This window comes from Gracilinanus agilis, chromosome 2 (assembly GCF_016433145.1).
Source record: "Gracilinanus agilis isolate LMUSP501 chromosome 2, AgileGrace, whole genome shotgun sequence".
NCBI classification, from domain to species: Eukaryota; Metazoa; Chordata; class Mammalia; order Didelphimorphia; family Didelphidae; genus Gracilinanus; species Gracilinanus agilis.
In genome coordinates this window covers 277,959,870-277,981,753 of record NC_058131.1, presented here as the reverse complement: position 1 = coordinate 277,981,753, position 21,884 = coordinate 277,959,870, and the positions used below count along the sequence as shown (strand labels likewise).

General features: G+C 38.9%; 1 protein-coding gene across 1 annotated transcript in view; it reads left to right on the top strand.

Annotated features, from left to right (window-relative positions):
* Positions 1-58: 58 nt before the first annotated feature.
* The window catches only part of STKLD1 (serine/threonine kinase like domain containing 1), a 30,754-nt gene continuing 8,928 nt past the window's right edge, over positions 59-21,884 (top strand). Inside the window, exons 1-8 of the mRNA XM_044661297.1 lie at positions 59-347; positions 2,246-2,350; positions 2,848-2,918; positions 5,637-5,752; positions 10,884-11,002; positions 13,686-13,849; positions 18,400-18,530; positions 20,466-20,549. Coding sequence (XP_044517232.1) covers positions 273-347; positions 2,246-2,350; positions 2,848-2,918; positions 5,637-5,752; positions 10,884-11,002; positions 13,686-13,849; positions 18,400-18,530; positions 20,466-20,549 — 865 coding nt within the window. The 5' untranslated portion in view covers positions 59-272. The remainder of the gene's footprint in view (positions 348-2,245; positions 2,351-2,847; positions 2,919-5,636; positions 5,753-10,883; positions 11,003-13,685; positions 13,850-18,399; positions 18,531-20,465; positions 20,550-21,884) is intronic.

The window sequence follows — 21,884 nt, the reverse complement described above, 5'->3', positions numbered from 1 at the left end:
CCCCGCCCCCAAGTCTTTCTATTTTGATTTCTCTTTCCTCTCCTCTCTAGGTGCCTCTCTTTCTTCTTTCTTAATATCATTGTTTCGGATTCTTTTTAACTATCTCTCTCTTATACTCACAGTTGCCTATTTAGTGAATTATGGGGAGGGGTGGGGGTGGGGAACAGGGTGGGGCCGACTATTCGGGATGGTCTAGGATTCATTTGTTTCGCTTTTGGTCAGGAATGCCGAGTAACTACTTTTAGCTTCCTTTTCTGCTTTCTCCCCCACAGATGATGCCATTGCTGAAACTTCAGCACTTGCATATCTCTACCTACATAGAACTTTTTATCACCTGGAACAAAGAGGTAAGAGCAAACCAGTTCCCTCAGCATCCCCAGAGGTCAAAGTCCTGGACCTTTTGACTGCCTGATTTAATATTTAATGGGCTGTGCAGACTGAACAAATCCAATGCAAAGTACACTGCCTGGCTCCAGGAAGCCAGCTAGGAGAAGGGCAAAATATTCTGGGACTTTGGTCTTCCAATCTTAAGCTTTGATCTTTATCATATGCTAAATTCAGGGGGGAGGGAGTTGGAGCAGAAGAGCAGTTAGTGGGTTGGCTGAAGGCACACTGCCAGGTTTAGTGCCCTGAGCTCTGGATACCCTTAAAAGGGTGCTTAATAAGGCCTTCTTAATCAAGATAAAGGGTGAAGAGCTCTGGCTCCACCCTAGTGAGCCAAGGTAGGCTTCTGGGAGGAAGTGGGCTTTGTGGTTGGTTTTGAAAGAGAGGAGCAATAAACTAGGCTCCTATAGATAGTTCTTCCTTGCCTTTATGCTTCTCCTATCTTTACTCAGGACTTTCTTTTCTTCAGTCCCTTAGTTCAACCTTCTCGCTATCCCTTTACTACTTTTCTGTGCTCCATCAGAATGAAAGCTCCTTGAGGGCAGGGACCTCCTTTCTGCTTATATTTGTATGGACAGCCCTGTGCACTATGTCTGATGCTTTGTGGACTGATTGACTAAGAGATTGCTCTTAGCTGCCAGGATTGAGAAAATGATTCCAAATCCCTTCTGCTTTTACCTCACATTATTTAAAAAAAAACTTTTTTATTGTGAGCAAAAATCTCATGCATTTCAAAATGCAAAGAACAGAAATGAGGATCATCTCTAAAACTTTGAATTTCTGTTATATATATGTATATATATATACATATTATACATACAATATATACATATATTGCTTGTTTTTAAAGTGTATCTTAAGTTTGTCAATAGAATAAACATTTATATTTGTTGTGGTTGTTCAATCATATTCCATACTTTTTTGATCCCATTTGGGGTTTTCTTGACCAAGATACTAGAGTGGTTTTCCATTTCCTTCTCTGGCTCATTTTACAGATGAGGAAACTGAAGCAAATAGGGTTAAGTAACTTGGCCAGGGTCACATAGCTAGGAAGTAACTGATTTGATTTGAACTCAGGGAGAGGAATCTTCCTAACTCCAGGCCAGGCACTTTGTCCACTACACCACGCCCTTTATAGTTATTAACTCATTTACTCCTGACAATAATGGTGGGGAATAAGTGCCAATATTATCCCTATTTTATAGTTGAGGAAACTAAAGCAGACAGGTCAAATGACTTGCCTAGGGTCACACAACTAGTAAGTGCTTAAGATTGGATTTGAACTGTCTTTCTGACAACCATAAATTGAATGTTAACTTTCCCCCAATCTAGTCTCCCTAAAAGAGAATGAGTTCTGGAATCAAAAAACCTAGGTTCGAATCTCATACCTCTCTAGGCCAATTTCCTCACCTGTAAATGATGGGTTGGACAAGGTAGCCTCTGCGGTTACCTCTTCTACGTCCAGATCAGTGATCAGGTAGACAAAATGGTGGCAAAAATTCCTTCCATCACCAATAGCCTATATTCTAAGATTCTGTGATCAAAGGCCTATTCTAGGGGGCAGCTGGGTGTCTCAGCGTATTGAGAGCCAGGTCTAGAGATGGTAGGTCCTGGATTCAAATCTAGCCTTAGATACTTCTTACCTGTGTGACCCTGGGTAAGTTACTTAATCCCCACTGCCTAGCCCTGCCTTGGAACCGATATACAGTATGGATTCTAAGGTGGAAAATAAGTATTATTATAATTTTTAAATTTTAGATATAAGCTATATCTGAAATGCTGGATATAACAGCAAGGCTGATGCTGAGATACCTACTCCCATACCATTAAATGCTAAACTAGGGTCTGATTTCTTTTTCAGATTTCATCTCTGTTTCTTTGCTTAGTGATGAAGTATACAAAGAAAGGAAACTTAAGTGATCTGATTGCAGGACATAGAGATCTGAAGAAGAAAATGGACCTCATGGTAAAACCCTTTAGAAGAGCTAGCTCTTAAGGAGGCCCACTGGGATCCTTTGCCTTCCTTTTCACTCAACCCCAAAGCTGTAAACAGGGAAACAGGAACCCTATATGGGATGAAGCTTGGCCCCCACCTCTACCTTTGATTAAATTAAACCATGCCCACTTGTAAAATAGGCAGCCTGTACACATTCCTGTTTGTGTTAACAAGTTGCACCAATGTCCTTCATAGTCCCCACACCCTTAGAATCCTTTAAGCTACATGCATTTGGCTGGTCACACAGATACAAGGGACTTACTAGAGAAAAGGGATTAGCTTGTTTTGGTTCTTCTATTTTTTTTTTTTTTTTTCTTGTTAGCTCTTGTCAATCCTCAGATATGTGCCAAGGAGAAAAGAGACAAACCACTTCTCCTAGCTGGTTTAGACATTCGCCTGCCTGAAGACAGAGGGAAGGCCTCTCCTAAGGTCCTTCTAGCTTTGTGATTCTGTGGATTCTTTCCCAGATAATGGAAAAATTCCTGGGGCAGGTATTGGATGCTGTGGAGTACCTACATCGGATGGATGTGATTCACAGGTGACTGAGAATTTTAAACTTTTTTTTTTTGTCAGTGGCTCTTGTCTTACTAAATAATAATTCCCATTTGTAGAGTCCTATAAGGTGTACTTTCTTCACAACGATCTTGTAAGGCAGGTAATTAAAATACTATTATTCCTAGAAAGGACCAGGGTCTGCCTTGGGGTGTACATCTACTATTATCCCTGGAAATACTATTTAATACTATTCGAATGGAACTAAAATACTGTTATCCCTGGAAACAGCATTTAATACTATTCGAATAGAATTAAAATACTGTTATCCCCACCCTGGGGTGCATACCCAGGCAGTACCGTGAACACATGGGTCTTCAGACTCTAAGATTAACTCTTTCCACTGGAATATGCTCTTTCTTATTTCAAGAAGGATGTGACTCACATAGGTAAGAGGGAGCATAGCACAGGTTGGGAGAACTGCCAGTTTGAAGGAGCCAGGGAAGTGTGATCAGTTCTATGATTATCTGGGCCCAGCACAGAGAGAGAAGCGCACTATTGTTGGCAATTAATACGGTTCTTTGGAAGCTGCTGGGCATAGGTAGAGAGGCCAAATGTCACCAATGTAACCTTTGCACCTGAGCTCTTTTCTTACTCCTGCATATAAGTGAACAGAAGGTGTGGGCTATTCTAAAGTACAAGATGCCAGATAACAAGAATCATAAGGAATGAGATTAAGCCCCATGTGTAATCTTTGCTCTTTGGTTGGGGAGGTAGTATATATAGTTTGAGATCTAGAGCAGCCAGCATTTATTTATTTGTTTGTTTGTTCACCCACTCACCCATCAATTAATTAATTTGTTGGCTTATTATCTTTTTTATTTAGAATATTTTCCCATGGTTACGTGATTCATGTTCTTTCCCTCTCTCTAACACCTCCACCCCTGGAGCTGACACACAGTTCCACTAGGTTCTACATGTATCACTGATCAAGACCTATTTCCATATTATTGATGGTTGTACTAGGGTGATTGTTTAGTGTCTACATCCCCAATAATATCCCCATCAACTCACATGTTCAAGCAATTTTTTTCTTCTGTTTCTCCTCCCACAGTTCTTCCTCTGAATGTGGATAGTGTTCTTTCTCATAAGTCCCTCAGCCTTGCTCTAGATCAGTGGTTCCCAAACTTTTTTGGCCTACCGCCCCCTTTCCAGAAAAAATATTACTTAGTGCCCCTTGTCACATACTATCACTGCTCCCTTACAGTTATTCACCGCCCCCAAATGCACCTGTGGCCATCACCGCTTCCCTGGATCGCTGTAGCACCCACCAAGGGGAGATGGTGCCCACTTTAGGAATCACTGCTCTAGATCATTGCATTGCTGCTAGTAGAGAAGTCCATTATGTTCGATTTTACCACAGTGTATCAGTCTCTGTGTACAATATTCTCCTGGATCTGCTCCTTTCACTCTGCATCAATTCCTGGAGGTCATTCCAGTTCATTATCGGAATTCCTCCAGTTCATTATTCCTTTGAGCACAATAGTATTCCATCACCAACAGATATCACAATTTGTTCAGCCATTCCCCAGTTGAAGGGCAGCCCCTCATTTTCCAATTTTTTGCCACCACAAAGAGCACAGCTATAAGTATTTTTGTATAAGTCTTTTCCCCTATGATCTCTATGGGGTATAAACCCAGCAGTGGCATGGCTGAATCAAAGGGCAGGCATTCTTTTATAGCCCTTTGAGCATAGTTCCAAATTGCCATCCAGAATAGTTGGATCAATTCACAACTCCACCAGCAATGCATTAATGTCCCAATTTTGCCACATCCCCTCCAACATTCACCACTTTCCTTTGTTGTCATGTTAACTAATCTGCTAGGTATGAGGTGTTACCTCAGAGTTGTTTTGATTTGTATTTCTCTAATTATAAGGGATTTAGAACACTTTTTCATGTGTTTGTTGATAGTTTTGATTTCTTTATCTGAAAATTGTCTATTCATGTCTCTTGCCCATTTATCAATTGGGGAATAAAGCAGCCAGTATTTAAAGATGAGCTTTTTCATATTCCTGACTTGGATATTTTTCTTCCATGATCAAGTCATTTTATTACTCTGGGCCTCTTTCTGTAAAATGAAGATGTAAGACTAAATGACTGCTGAAGCCCCCTTCAGCTTGAAAGCTTTGGTGGGGGAAAGGAATGGAATAAGCATATTTTTAGCCTATTACTTGATAGGTACTATAATGAGTACTTTTACAAATATGATTTCATTTGATCTTCCTAACAATCCCAAGAGCTATTATATATATATGCATATATATATACACACATACACACATTTATTTATTAATTTATTAATTTATTAATTATTCCCATTTTATACTTTAGGAAACTGAGGCAAACAGAGATTGAAGTGATTTGCCCAAGGGCATCTGAGGCTGGATTTGAATTTAGGACTTTTACTCCAGGCTTAGTGTCCTATATTCTGTACCATCAACCATCTCAGTAGAACCTCAATTTTGTAAGAATGGAAAAATATGTGTTAGGTCTTAATTTTTCACCTAGTAAAGAGGGCTTTGGTCTTCAGTAAATACTCTCAGGTTATTGGGATTTTAAAGAGAAAGGGATATGAGTATCTGGTTTGGAGGTTAGAGTGCAAAGGTGGGGGACTCATGAGCTGCTACTGCTGCTGCTGCTGCTGCTTTGTTTTCTGAATCTGGAAACAGATGGAAGTGATAAGGTTCTTAATTTTATTTCAGGAACATAAAGCCATCCAACATCATATTGATGGATGACAGCTACTGCATGCTTGAGGACTTGGCTGTTGAATCACTAATGCTTGATGAGGCAAAGTGGAAAATCCGAGCCCTGGAAGGTAGTTTCAATTGTCCTCCACTGGTTTTTTGAAAGCTTCTGGGAGGGGGAGCCAGGTATCTCAGTGGATAGAGAGCCAGGTCTAGGGCTAGAGGATGTGGGTTCAAATCTAGCCTAAGACACTTTCTAGCTCTGTGACCCTGGGCAGGTCACCTAATCCCAATTGCCTAACCCTTGCCACTCTTCTTAGAATTCATATGAAGAAAGAAGATAAGGGTTTAAAAACAACAACCACCAAAAAAAAACAACACAAAGCTGTTGGAGTCTTTTCTGGTGGTGCTCAAAATGAAATCAGATTGGGTTTTGGCAAACTAAAGTAACACTTAATTCTATTGTCTCCTCCAAATCCCTAAGAGTCAGTAATGCCAAATGTACACAACCTTTGGGCAGGTTGCTGAGTTTGCAGAATCAATAAATGAAATTTCTAGGATATTAGGTTAAATGCTATACATATATCCAGTTCACCAGATAAAACCTTTTTTAAAAAAACCCTTGCCTTCTGTCTTAGAATGGATACTAAGTACAGATTTTAAGGCAGAAGAGTGGTTAGAAGGTTAGAAGTCCTTGATGGTGAACCTATAACATGTGTGTCAGCACTGACACACATAGCCATTTTTGATGACACACGGCCTCATACAGAGAAGTATGGGACCGCATTCCGAGGATGAAACAATTGCTGTAGTGTAGTGTAGACACTCTGTGCCAGAGGTCTGTAGGCCAAAACAACAGATCTCACAGAGCGTCTAGTTCTGGGACTTCCAGACCATTAGGGGACCTTTGACCTCACTTCTGGCCAGTGGAGCGGGGAGCAGCAGAATGCCATGGGGGGATGCATCTCTGGGGGCCCTGTGATCACCGTTGCCAGCAACCACATAACCACAGTAACCATCATCCAATCTACTGTTCTGGGGTGTCGTGGATTTCTAATTGACCATCATTACTGAGATAAGTGAGGGGGAGACTGGGAGAGGCGAGGGCCTGTGCTATGGGTGCTATTTCCCGCCATTAGAAATAGTGGCTGCCATCTTAATTTACACAAGGAAAACCATCTTACAGCATAATGCAGACTCAATTTCATCACTATTACTGTTGTACATCATTATTAACTCCTATTTTTGCTTATTAACCCTGCCCTTTCCTAAAAGACAGTTACATGTGCCATCTTGGTCAGTAAGGCTAGTTAACCCCTAATTGCTTGCAGGGCTAACAGGCTATCTAAAATTCTATCTTCTGTCACTGCCTTCCTGATGGACAACCCAAAAAATAAAAAAAATTAGGTTAAGTAAAGGAAGTGGTAGTAGCAGTGGCGAACTCTTTCAAGAGACATGGACCGAAATGTATGGCATTATAGAAAAAAATGGTAGATCATTTTGCTTTCTATGCACTGAAAAGGTAGTGAGCAGAACGTGACCTAAGCATTGATATCTCTAAAGTTGTGTCAGTGACAACAGATGGGGCACCAAACATGGTGGGGGAAAAAAGTCGGATTTGTCAAATTGTTTACAGAAGCTATTGGACATCCAATTGTGCCTTTTCATTGTATTATCCATCAAGAAGCTTTATGTGCCAAGCAGGATTCACTGACTTAAATGACTTAATGTCAGTTGTTACGAAAATAGTTAATTTAATAGTTGCTCGCCCCCTCCACAAGCGAGAATTTTCTGCACTTTTACTGGAGGTTGATTCCACCTACATTGGACTGCTGATGTACAATAATGTAAGATGGCTGAGCTGAGGCAAAGTTCTTGAGTGCTTTGTGGAGTGCTTAGAAGAAATTAAGGTATTTCTTGAGGATAAAGATCTGGGAAACTTTCCTCAGCTCAATGATGATAAGTGGGTCAACACCCTGATGTTTTTTACAGATCTCTCTGTTTATATTAATGAACTGAATTTAAAGTTACAAGGTTTTGGCAAAATTATTGATGTTGTGTTTGTATACATAAAAGCTTTTGAAAGTAAACTTAAAATTTTCAAGCGAGATGTAGAAACTAAAACTTATAAGTTTTTTCCTTGAGCAACAAAGTATTTTGAGAAGGCCAGTGCAGCTATACAAAATGAAATGGAACCCTTGCATATAAAGTACCAGCATGTTTTAAACTCGTTACTTGATCAGTTCAGTGATAGATTTAATCAATTTAGAAGCCTAGAACAGACCATACAAATAATTAAGTATCCTGATGTAGTCCACAGTAGTTTGGAATTAAATGGTTTCCAATGGATGCAAATTGATGATTTGGAGATGCAACTAGCAGAATTTCAACATGGCATCTGGGCTCAGGTGTTTGTCAACTTGAGGTCAAAGCTTGAGAATCTGGAAAGATGCTGCTTGGAGAATCAAGAGGAGTACTACTACAAACAGGCAATTTGGAGTGCTTGGAACTGATTACCAGACACTTTTAGTATCCTGAAAAACACAGCAATGGCTTTACTCACAATTTTTCCCTCTACGTACTTTTGTAAGACCTTATACTCAGAGTTAAATGATATCAAAACCAACAAAAGAAACAAATTGACAGATGAAGTTAGTAGTGCTTGCTTGGGCTTGAAGTGTACAAAATACCAACCTTCAATTGAAGGTTTAGCAGCTAAATGAATTTTCATTAGCCAATGAAATTCAGCAACAAAAAAGTCATTAATAGGCAGGTTAGTTAAAGAATTCCCCCTCCCTCTCACTTATCTTAGTTCAGGGCACCCCACACAAGTTAGATAATATCAAGACCAACAAAAGAAACTGATTGACAGATGAACAAAGAAGTCACTAAGCAGGTAAGTTAAATAATTAGTTTTTGGTTTATTAAATATACTTATATATTGTAATTATACATTTTTGTTATTTAAACTATAAATATTGCAAAATTATGGTTTTTTTTTCTTTAAGTGACACACCACCTCAGTTGTGCTCAGTTTTTTGGTGAATTTTGACACACCAAACTCAAAAGGTTGCCCATCACTGGGCTAGGTGATTGGGGTTAAGTAACTTGCCTGGGGTCACACAGCCAAGAAGTGTCTGAGGCCAAATATAAACCCAGGTCCTCCAGTCTATACCCTGTACTCCCTAGCTGCCCTGCTAGCAAATATAACCTTAAATACACCAAAAAGAGCAAAAAGATGTGACAACTGATCAAATACTGCCCCAGTGTAAATACAACATCAACAGTGCAAAAATTCAGAGGCAGGGTAGCATTGAAGAAAAAGCCCTGGATCTGGAGTCTAAAGACCAGGGCTCAATCCTAGTGTGACTACTTATAATCTATGTGACCTTGGTAAATCACTTCCCCTTCCTGGGGCGATTTCAAAAATTATAAGCTAATGCCCTTCCTACCATTCCAGTTGTCTTATTCTTCACTCCCCAATGAGTCCTCTTCAGTCCACTGACAAGGTCTTCTAGTTATTCCACGAACAAGACTCACCATCTGTCAGTTCTGGGCATCTTTTCAGGCTGTCTCTTGTTCCTGGAATACTCTCTTCTCTTCTTGGACAATTGACCCTCCCTGGTTTCCTTTAATCCTCAACTAAAATCTCACCTTCTACAGGAACCTTCCCCAACTTAAGTGCCTTCCCTCTGTTCATTATTTCCTTATTTGTATATATTCATTTACATGTTAATCTTCCCCATTGGACTAGGAGCTCCTTAAGGGCAGGGACTGCCATTTGCTTTTTTTTTTTTTTTTTTTTTTGTATCCTTAGCCTAGCACATAATAGGAATTTGATAAATATGTTTATTGATTGATTGTCTAATCTGTAAAATAAGGAGGTTGGGCTGGATGGCCTCAGAGGTCCTTTCTCTCTCTAGATCTAATCTTTTTCTCTAAGAGAAAGAACTCCACTTCTCCTTTCAGATGAAATTGTTCAAGCAATCTCTCTTGAATTCTCAGGATACATGGGAAGGAGCCAATAGATCCCTCACCTTTGAGAGAAGGGACCAGAGCAAAAGTATTTCTGGGTGCACTGAGGTCTGGAGACATTCTAAGGAAGAACAGTCTAGATGATAAAGGAGAAAAGGCAAGGAATTGGGTAGACAGGGTTTGAAGCTTGAAAATGATAGTTTTAGGTAGTTTAGTTCTAATTTGAACATCAATTAATTAATCATTGGAGCATATGTGCTAGGTATTGTGTTAGAACTTGAGGATACAAAGACAAAAGTGACCTAATCCTTGTTCTTAAGATATTTGAACAATAAGTTATTTCCTTCTCTGCTTAAAGAGACTCTTATTATGGATCCCTGAATTGTGCCCACAAGATTTATCTATGGGACTTCATTAATAGAACTTTGTCAAATAATTTTTTCAGTAGAAAGCAATGATATCATTGCTATTGCTAAAAATATTTTTAGAGTTCTAATATACATAGCTGGAAGGATGCTGAGAGTATATCTAGCCTTACACTCCCATTTTACAGGTGGGAAGAAAATTGCAGTACAGGGAGGGGAAGAGCTTTTGTTGCTCAAGGACATAAAATCTAGAGTTGTAAAATGATTTATTCAGGGTCATATGGCCAGTAAGTGGCAGAGTACGAATCTCTTTTTATAACGTTTGGAACAGGTTAGTAAAGGAAATGGGGAGTCTGGGAGATGTCTCTAACCTTTGATATTGGTAACATCAGGGTCCTGAGTTCAAATTTGACCTCAGATACTTCCTAGCTGTGTGAACCTGGGCAAGTCTCAACTCCCATTGCCTAGAATTAACACTCTTCTTCTGCCTTGGAACCAATATACAGTAATGATTATAAGACAGAAGGTAAGAGCTAATTTTTGAAAAGAAATAAAGGATAAATTTTTAAAAGAAAGAAATATCCCCTATGTGGAAATTATCAGATTAGATCATTTCTAAGATACTTACAAGCTCTAACTTTCTATGATTTTATGATCTTTGGTACTCCTGTCACAGGGAGGACCCTAGGCTGGTTAGATTATATCTGGCCCAATGTGGCAGTACTGATGTCCATCCACATAGCCCCACCCCAACCTTCTCCCTAGAGGCAAGTATGATGTGGGCTGGGAGTCTCCTCGAGTATTTCTAGTGTGGGGAATTCTCAGTGGGCTAGGCCAGGTCAAAGGCTGATTTAGGAGCTTAATTTTGCACCAAGACATGCCAACAGACCTAACTGTGTTTTCCCAAACTTGCTCCCAACAGAACCATCTTTCAAGTCCTGGATGGCTCCTGAAGCACTTGAGTTCTCATTCAGCACTAAATCAGACATCTGGTCTCTTGGCTGCATCATCCTAGATATGGCCACTTGTTCTTATTTGACCGTGAGTCCTCCAGAAAGCCCTCTTTCCTTCTTGCCATCTTGAATAATCTATCTAGGATATACAGAAGCAGTTGATGAACAGAATAGTTGCCATGGGGTTTGACTAAACGCCACTTGCTCTGTCCTTTCTCTTGTTTTCACTGAAGAAGTAGGCTCTGGGTAAACCATTGTCCCATGCACTTTAAGGATTGAGCCAATGGACTGAGAGCCCAGGCCCAGAGATGGGAGGACTTGGGTTCAAATGTGACCTCAGATACTTCCTAGCTATGTAATGTTGGCAAGTCACTTATCCCTATTGTCTAGCCTTACTGCTTTTCTGCCTTAGAATTCTGCCATGATTCTAAGATTAAAGGTAGGAGTTAAAAAAAATTAAGCAATTCATCTCTCCCTTTTTTCCCCTCAGAAAAATTTTCTCCTGTGCCATTTGTCACCCTGACAGAGTCTTAACCATGTTCCTCATTTGCCTCCCCACTCCAGTCTTTGTATTCCATGTTCATGCTGCCTGTCACCCTTTCACTCTTTGCCTATTTTTGCCTGGTAAGATCCCATCTATCTTTCAAGGGGCTATCATGGCTTAGTGGATAGAGAGCAAAGCCCAGAGGTCCTAGGTTCAAAGTTGGCCTCAGACACTTCTTCACAGTATGACACTGGGAAAATCACTTAAACCAGTGATGGGCAAACTTTTTAAAGAGGGGCCAAAGGAAAGGAAATGCTCATCTATCAGTCTGTTTCTAAGGCAACTCTTTCAAAGTTTCATTGTATTGTATCCTACTCATTGTATTTGTCAGATTAGGAATAATGTCGCTCAGGTGGATAGAACATTTCAAGGGGTGACATCTGGCCTGCAGGCCTTAGTTTGCCCATCATTGACTTAAACCTAATTGCCTATCCCTTACCACTCTTCTGCCTTAGAACCAATAATTAGTATTGATTCTAAAACAGAATGGAAGGAAAGAAAGAGAAACAAAGAAACAAAGAAAGATTAGCTGGAATCAAATCCTGAAGGGCATTAAATGCCAGAGGAATTTGTTTTTCACTTTAGAAGTTATAGAGAGCAACAGTAGCTTCTTGCATTTTAGGAATATTGATCTAGTAACTATGTGAAGGATGGATTGGAAATTGAAGAGACTGGATGCATGAAAGACAATTAGGAGGCTGTTGCAATTGTTCAGGTAAGAGATGATGAGGATCTGAAGGTGGTTATGATGTGAGTGAAGAGAAGGTGACATGACATGGAGGAAAAAAATGGATAAGATTTGGCAACTGATTGGATGTAGAAGGGGCAAGAGTAAAGAAAAAAGGATGACTTTTGGGTTATGAACTTGAGTGACTTGAAGAATGTTGGTGCTATTATTAAATAGGTGGAAGTTAGCAAGGATAAATTTAAGGTTATTTAAGGAATGATAATCATTTCAATTTGGGCTGTTGTTGAGTTTGGGATGCCTATGGGGCAACCAGGTAGAGATGGCTGGTAGCAGTTGAAAATGCAAAATCTAAGTTTAGGAGAGATGAAAAGGTATGTTTAGGAGCAATCTGACTAGAGATGATAGCCAAACTCACCCACTGAGATCAGAGAGATGAGAAGAGATTCTAGGGAAAAGGAGTCTGAGAAAGACTACTCAATAGGGAAGGAAGAGTGAGTACCATGATATCCCAGAAACCCAGGGGAAAAGAGAATACTTAAAAGGGAAAGCTGTTTGACAGCATCCAACACTAAAGAATTGTCAAGAAAGAAAGCTAAGAAAAAGTCATTGGATTTACCCGTAAAGATATTATTTGTGACCTTGGCAAGAGTGGTACCATCTGCCCTCCAAGAAAGAACTGGAGTCTGAATGCAAACTTCAAAACACTGTTATTTCATTTTCTTTCTTCTATTTATTTTTTTTTTCCATTTGAGAATTCTTCCACAAAATAACTAATATGGAAAAATGTTTTACATGATTTCGTATGTAAAATCTGTACTTACAGTCTCAGGGGAGTGGGGAAAGCAGGGAATGAAGAAGGGAGGGTCAGAAGAAGGGAAAGAATTTGGAACGCAAAACTTAATTTAAAAATGGATGTAAAAATTGGTTTTACATGAAATAGGGGGAAAATATTTTTTAGAAAAGGATAGAGGAGATCTGAGCATGTTTATAAGCAGCAGGAATGAAATCAGTAGATGTGGAGATTGAAAATTAGGGAGAGTGAAGGGATGAGCTGAGGAGAATAGCCTCCAGAAATAAAAAACAGGGGATAGAGTCAAGGGCACAAGCAGAAGAGCAAGGAGATAGGCCATCTCATCATGTCATCACCATCACCATCTCACTTGTCCTCTTCTGGATGTATTCCAGCCTGTCAATGCCCTTTCTTAAAGATGGTGACAGAAGTGAACATAGTAGTGCTGATGGGATCTGACTAGCACAGAGTACAGTGAGATTACCATAGCTATTGACCTCCTTGAGAACTGGGACCATATCTTATCTATCTACCATTGTTACCTGAATATAGTAGTCACTAACAAGTTTTGTTAAGGGTATGAATGAATTTCTTTCATCCCAAACATTCTAGGTTCTTTATTCTGATTCCATTTTCTACAGTCCATTCTACTCTTATCATCCTTGGCTCTCTATATACTAAGATTTGATGTTCAAGCTTTTGTGTTCTATGAATTTATGAATGCCTGAATCTCCTTTTTCTCTCTTCAGAAGCATGATGGATTGACTCTCCGAGAGAATATTCGCGAATCACCTCACAAGCTAAAAAAAGCATTGCGGAGAATTCAGAATTATGAGATTGCCAAAGCTGATAAGATTAGTGAACTTCTGAAAGAAATGCTTCGCATCAATCCAGAAGACAGAATGGCAATAAAGTGAGATTTAAGCTTTTGTCTTAAAATTTTCACTCTATTTTTCTTTTACTCACTACCCCTTATTTCCCCCTCCCTTCTATTACTCCCCACTCTTGTTTTGTACTCCTCTTCTCTATAAGGTAAGGTAGGATTCTATATCCAAATGAGTATGGTTGTTATTTCCTCTCTGAGTCAATTATGATAAAAGTAATGTTTAAGCATTGACCATCTCCCCTACACTATAATAGTTTTTTCACACCTCTTTAGGGGAGAGAATTTGCCCCATTCCACCTCTCCCTTCCCTTTTGTCTCAGAACAATTATCTTTTTCACTCCATGATTTTTTTTTTTGCACATCATATCATCCTAATCTGCTTACTCCCACACTTTCTATGTATACTCCCTCTAACTGCTCTCAGTAATGATAAACATTTTAAGAATTACAAATATCATCTTTCCACATAGGAAGTTTGATCTTATTGAATCCCTTAAATTTTTTCTTTCTTATTTACCTTTTTATGCTTCTCTTGAGTCTTGTATTTGGACATCAAAATTTCTGTTTAGGTCTATCTTTTCAACAGGAATGCTTAGAAGTCTTCTATTTTATTAAGTGACCACTTTTCCCCCTGAATGAATATACTCAGTTTTGCTGGGTAGGTGATTTTGGGTTATAAAACTAGATCCTTCTGGAATGTTATATTCCAAATATTCTAGTTCTTTAATGTGGAGGCTGATAAATCCTGTGTAATCCTGATTATAGTTCCATAGTATTTTAATTGTTTCCTTTTGGCTATTTGCAGTATTTTCTCCTTGGCTTGGGGGCTCTTGAATTTAGCTATAATATTCCTGGGAGTTGTCATTTGGAGATTTATTTCAGGAGAGGATTTGCGAATTCTTTTAAATTTCTATTTCACCCTCTTATTCAAGAATATCAGAGCAATTTTCTTTGATAATTTCTTATAACATGATACATCTAGGCTTTTTTTTTTTTTAAATCATGGCTTTCAGATAATCCAATAATTCTTAAATTGTTTCCCCGGATCTATTTTCCAGGTCATTTATTTTTTCAATATTTCGTGTTTTCTTCTTTTCATTTTGTTTTATTGTTTCTTTATGTCTCAAGAAGTCATTAGCTTCTAGTTGCCCAATTCTAATTTTTAGGAAATGATTTTCTTCTGTAAGCTTTTGAACCTCCTTTTCCATTTGGTCAATTCTACATTGGATTTTTATACCTCTTTTTCCTTTTGGTCGAATTTTTCCTTTGCCTCTCTTAAACTGATTTTTGAAATCTTTCTTGAGCTCTTATAGAGTCCGAGACCAGTTCATACTTTTTTTTTTGGTAAAGATATTTTATTACCAATTACATGCAATAACAATTTTCCATATAAGTTTTCTGAAGTTATAAGATCCAAATTGTCTCCCTCCTTCCCTTCCCAGAAGTGGTAAGCAATTTGATTTGGATTATACATATATTATCATGCAAAATATATTTCTGTGTTGTTTATTGTTGTAAGAGAATGCTCATGTAAAACCAAAACCCCAAAATAAAAAACCAAATAAACTTGAAAAATATTATGCTTTGATCTGAATTCTGACTCCAACATTCTTTTTCTGGAAGTGGACAGCATTCTTTGTCATAAGGCCCTCAGAATTGTCCTAGATCATTGTATTGCTAAGAGTAGCTAAGTCTTTCATAGCTGATCATCAGACAATATTGCTGTTATTGTGTACAATGTTCTCTTGGTTCTGCTTATTTCACTCACTTCATGTAGGTCTTTCTAGCTTTTTCTGAAATAGTCTTGTTCATCATTTCTTATAGCACAATAGTATTCCATCATCACCATCCACTACACTTTGTTCAGCCATTCCCCAATTGATGGATATCCCTTCAATTTCCAATCCTTTGCCACCACAAAAAGAACTACTATAAATATTATTGTACAAGTAGACCCTTTCCACATTTTTTTAATCTCTTTCGATATAGATCTGATAGTGGTATTACAGGATCAAAGGATATGCACTGTTTTATAGTCTTTTAGGCATAGTTCAAAATTTTTCTCCAGAATTGTTGGATCAGTTCACGATTCTACCAACAATGCATTAATGTCCCAATTTTCCCCATATATTATATTATTTTATTTTATTTTTTGATTCTGGGAATACAAATTTTTATTTTATTTTCCTTTTTAAAATTAGAATATTTTTTCATGGTTACATGATTCAATATCGTCTGCCCTTGTCCCCCCTGCTGTTTCCTCCTCTCTCTCGAATCTGACAAGTAGTTCTACTAGATTATACATGTATTATTGTTCAAAACCTATTTCTGTGTTATTCATATCTACAGTAGAAGGATTCTTTAACATCAAAACCCCAGTCATATCCCTATCACATTACATGATCAATCACATATTTTTCTAATGCATTTCGGTTTCCATAGTTTTTTCTTTGGATATGGATAGCATTCTTTCTCACAAGTTCCTCTGAATTGTCCTGGGTCATTGCATTGCTGCTAATAGAAAAGTCCATTGCATTTGATTGTGCCATAATGTATCAGTCTCTATGTATAATATTCTCTTGTACTGTCCCAATTTTGCTACATCCCCTCCAACATTTATCACTTACATATGAAAACTGCTTGTTCATGTCCCTTGATCATTTGTCAGTTGGAGAATAAAATTTTCCTAATATTAAACCAGCCTTGAATTTCTAGTATAAATCTCACCTGGTCATAGTGAATACCCTATGTGATATATTTTTGTAGTCTCTTTGCAAGTATCTTATTAAAGATTTTTGCATTGATATTCATTAAGGAAATTGGTCTGTCATTTTCTCTCTCTGTTTTTGGCCTTCCTGGCTTAGGTATCAGTATCATATTTTGTTATAAAAAGAATTTGGTAGGATTACTTTTAATAGTATTTGGATTAATTATTCTTTAAATATTTGATAGAATTCACTCATGAATCCATCTGACATAGGGATTTTTTTCCTCAGGGAGTTCTTTGATGGCTTGTTCAATTTCTTTTTCTGAGATAGGATTATTTAAATATTCTACATTCATAGGCCCGAGTTCAGAACCTGGAACAATAGATGTGGAGTTGGGAGGCTTGCTGTTGGCTCTGCCTATACTCCTTGGTAGATCCTTGCTGTTGGCTGTGCTCCCCTCTCACCCTAGTTAACAAGACCCTCTCTGCCTACCTTTCAAGTTGTTTTCTGCAGGAAAGTTGCTTCACTCCATCCCCTTGTTGGCTCTTTCACTCCAGAATTTGTTTTGAAGCATTATTTTAAGGTTGGCTTGAGAGGATTTGGGATAGTTTGAGTTCTCCCTGCTCTTATTCTGCCTTCTTGGATCTGCCTCCAGAAAGCTTGAATCTATTTTTCTTGATGTTTGAGCACTTTGAAAAAAATTCAATAAACAGAAGCATACTCCATATAAGCAGGGTATCGTTATATGTATCACATCTGCCTAGAGAGCTAATGGAATCCTAGATAACATTCATAGAGGCATAATATCCAGATAGAGGTAAATGTTAGTTTCTCCATCTTTCTCCTTACTATGTGTCTACTTCTTCCTGCTACTATTAAAAAAAAAAAAGAATGGAGGAGATCTTAACATGTTTATGCTCACTGTGTCTAGTTCTGGGATTCAGATATTAGGAAAGGTATTGACATGCTGGAATCTGTCCAGAGAGGGATGGGGATGCTGAGAGGATTGAAGACAGTGCTAGATAAGAAATTATGACATGAGCCTGGAGTGGTGGAGATTTAGGTTGAATGGGATAGCTCCTTTAAATATTTGAATGACTAGTAAGTGGAATAAGGATTAAACTTGTTCTGCCTGTTCTCAGAGGGCAGAACTAGGAACAATGAATGGAGGTCCAGTTTTAGACTGGGTGAAAGGAAACATTTATTAACAATTGGAGCTATTCAAAAATAGAAAATATTCAAATATTCAAAATTATTATAGAAATGAGAGATTTTTAAAAATAGGAAAAAAAGAAAAAATATTAGTGCCACCTTAGGAAATAATGGGTTCCTCTGACACGAGAACCTCGAGTCCTATTCCTGATTCCCATCAACTAACTATATGGCCTTAAGCAAATCACTTGAGTTCTCCAGACTCATTTTTTTCATCTTTAAATATAGATAATAATACTCACATTTGTGGGTTTTGAAATTAATATCCAATATTATAAGTATTATATTTAGTAAGATTTATTAATAATAATTAATATAAAAAGTCTAAGTAGAGAAAGCCAGCCTCTCTCAGCCGCTCACACAGAAAAAGAGGAAGAGGGAGAAGATTACAGAACTATATAAACAATAATGTAAAGATGCACATAAATGAAGGGAAAAACATTTTGGGTAATGTAGTTTTAGGAGTCCAAGGACTTTCCAACTATACACATTCATTCCTGCTTTCCAGGGCTTGGCAAGGCACCAGTTGGAGGCTATGTATAAATTAGTAAACTGTAATCTATTTCTGATGGCATGCATTGATTATTAGTTATTCTACTTATTATTTGCCCATAGTATTTTCCTAAGTTCAAATTTTCTTCTCTTTTGCTTTCTCAGGGATCTAATACGTTTGCCATTTGCGAGAGACTGTTTGTTGGCTTCTGGCATACCTATGGCTGTAAGAAAGAAACCATTGCCTACATCTGTCATGGACACCCTGTTGCAAGGAGGACTCCCAAGTGTATTAGGTTACTGGACAAGCAGGGGGCAAAAGGGATAGATGTTGTTAGGGAATGATCAAGAGCCATCCAGGTGGGCTCTATCAATTGACTTGGAGGAGTACAAGAAGCATCACAAAACTTTCCTTTTATCAGTGGTGGTGAACCTTTCAGAAATGGAATGCCAGGCCTTGTCCTGACCCCATGTCCCAGACCGAGTGCCATGCCCACCCACCTTCCCCCCAAGACTGAGTGCCCTGCCACACTCCCCCCAACAAGTGCTGTGTCCCCCCTTCTGCTTCCTCCTCTACCCCTACCCTACTCACAGGGGAGGGAGAAAGTGTTCCCATTGGGTTGCTGGGCAGAGGGGCAGGTCATGTGAGGAATGTCCTTAGTAAGTGTAAAGAGAGGGGTGTAGTCTAAGAGCTCTGCTCCCCTCCAGCTCTACTGCCTGTGAGCCACCCACCTTACTCCCTGTGTGCTCCCATTGGCTGCTGGGCAGAGGGGCAGGGCATGTGAAAAATGTCATCAGGCATTGTAGAGAGGGGGAGAGGAGCAGCTTCACCTGAGTCTCTCTGCCTTTAGAGGAATGAACTGGGGAGAGAGGCAGGGAGGGCAGCCATGTGCCCATAGAGAATGCTCTATGTGCCATCTTTGGCACCTGTGACATCGGTTTGCCATCACTGCCCTATACGATTCCCAAGCTGTAGTCGAAGTCCTTTCCTGCCCCAAGCTCTCTAGCTGGAGAGCTAGTTCCAGGTCTTATCCTTCTCTTTCCCACCTCTACCTTCTCCCATATAAGACAGTCTGAAATGAAGCCAAGGGAAACAACTGCCCTGGAACTAGTATCTCAAATTTCATGACAAAATGCAAACCCTGGTCTGCTAGTACTCCTTAATCCTTCTAACTCATCAGGGCCAATTCAATTCAACAGACATCAAGCACTCAGCATGTGCCTGAGGCTATGCTTATTTTTTAAGGGTACCAATATAATGTGGGTGACCTGGCCTGGAGGGATGTTTATTGGAGCATATATAAATAATCTCTTCTTTGTTCCAGTCCACTTTTTGGCAAGAGCTTGAATCTCACCATGCAAGACTAAGAGATTTGTACCTTGTGATGCCAGAAAGCTCCCTAACTAAGTGTCTACTGAGCAGAAAGTAGGCTCACTCCAAGCTTCTGTGGGATCATGAATGCTCTACTTGGGGGTGGAGAAGGAGGAAACAGGCAGTTACCCTAATATGAATAGTGACTTAATGCTGCCCTGAGGATTCTCTTTGAAGACAGGAACTGTTTCAATTTTGTCACCCTTCTTGCCACATAACAAATGTTTATTGATTGATTGACTCTGCTTTTACTCAGCTATACTAGCTAATACCCACAGTGCTCTTTAATATCCCCTCTCTCAAGGGAAGGTCCCATCTACCATAACGGTTCTCTTGGGAGTTTCTTGAAATAGAAACTGTGAACTATAAAGAGATCATAGTTAGGAAGATCAAATAATTCAGGTCACCAAATTTCACTTGTACAGTTATGGAATGTTGAAATTGGAAGAGTTCTATCTAGGAACATAAAATGTCAGAATTAGGCCCTTGCAGATCATCTAGTCCAATCTCCTCATTTTATAAGTCAATATACTTATTTTTCAAATGGGAAAATTAAGGCCTAGAGAGAGAAAATTAGTCTCCTAAATTTACTCAGGCATTTAGAAGCAAACTTGGGATGGGTTTAAGTTTCCCGATTCCTAGGCCAAATCTTTTTCTCCCATATGATGCTGCTTCATAAGAGGAAAGACAAAATAAAACAAAAAACTTGGATTGCCCATCATAGTAGATCTTTGCCAAAAGAGTGGTGTTTTTCTACATGGAGACTGCAAAGAGGAGATAGTCAAAAGTTTTTGGTTTCATGAAAGCTTACCTTCTTAAGAAATCACAAACAGAATTAATATCATTTTGTTTTGTGCAGAGGTAATGAATTGTTTCTTGGACAGACCAGAGATGCAGCTCAAGGCATTAGAACATCTTTTGGCTTTAGTTGACCAGAAGGAAGGTAAGAGCCCTTCCTTTTTCCATAACCCTTCATCCTTCCCCCAAATCTGCTCAGCAAAGATCAGATATGGTTATATCTGATAGTTATAATTATGTGAGTTATAGAAAACTACTGAACAGAAAAAATATTGTGTAATACTCTAGGCTCTAACCGCTCTTGTACTAGCTTAGGGGAGTCTATTGTTAGATTTTCAGGGTATCTACTCTTCAGAAATTGGCAAATCAGAACTTAGTTTATTATTTTGTTAGTTATTTAGACTTGAGAAAGTGATGGAGAAAATTTTAATAATGCAGATTAAATTTAAAAATGTGTCCTGAATATATATATTTTTGAAAGCTAAACATTTTTACCATCACACCACTGGCTCAAGCCCTCGTTCTTTCAAGCCCAGGATCATGGATTTGATGGGAGTATTTGATGGGAAACTATGGGTTAGTGTAGGCCAGCATTGTCACAGGTTAAGGTTATTTCCAAACATCACCTTCCCTCCTGGCCTTAATTACCCACTATGGGTCTGTCCTCCAGGGATATGCCTAAACTTTTCTAGAGCCTTCTAATTTTCTTAACCCATCATCCTCTGGAGCAAAACGTTCCATAAGTTATTTTCAATGTGTAAAGGAATGAACTTTGTATGTGTTTGGAATATTATCTCTTTCGTGTTTCATTGGGATGTACAGGGAGAGTGGTATGAAGGGATTGGAGGAGAGAGGTGAGAATATAAGAAAAAAGTCTTATTTCCCTTCTCACATCTCTGAAAAATGACTCTATCAACTTCAGCAAAACCATCAATATATTGATTGTATCTGGTCATCTAGATAATATTTGGATCCCTGTGCATGGGTAACGGGACCCCAGAAATATAAGCACAATGTAAGTTTCCTAAGAAAGAACTGCCTGGAGTTCCATGAGACCACTTCAACTCTTTAGATATGGATGAGGTTTCCATAGATGAGTAGGATTTACAAGATGAGTAGGATTTACAAAGTAACCACTCATCATTAGCTCCTTAGACTGCCATCAGGCTCTCCTTTTACCCAGCATCCCCTTGAATATTTTTAGAGCTGAGTTGTGGAGAGGAAGGGAAACACTTCTCTCAGTAAGAAACTGAAGGAGTCAGAGGATTGTTTAACACTGGCCTTTTTTTCCCCTTAAAAATACTTTTGAAGTAGTTTGGTGGCTCAGTAGGTTGAGAGTCAGGTCCAGAGACTGGGAAGTCCTGGGTTCAAATCTGGCCTCATACACTTCCTACTTGTGTGATCCTAGGCAAGTCACTTAACCCCAATTGCCTGCCCTTACCATTCTTCTGCCTTGGAACCAATACATAAGGTAGGGGTT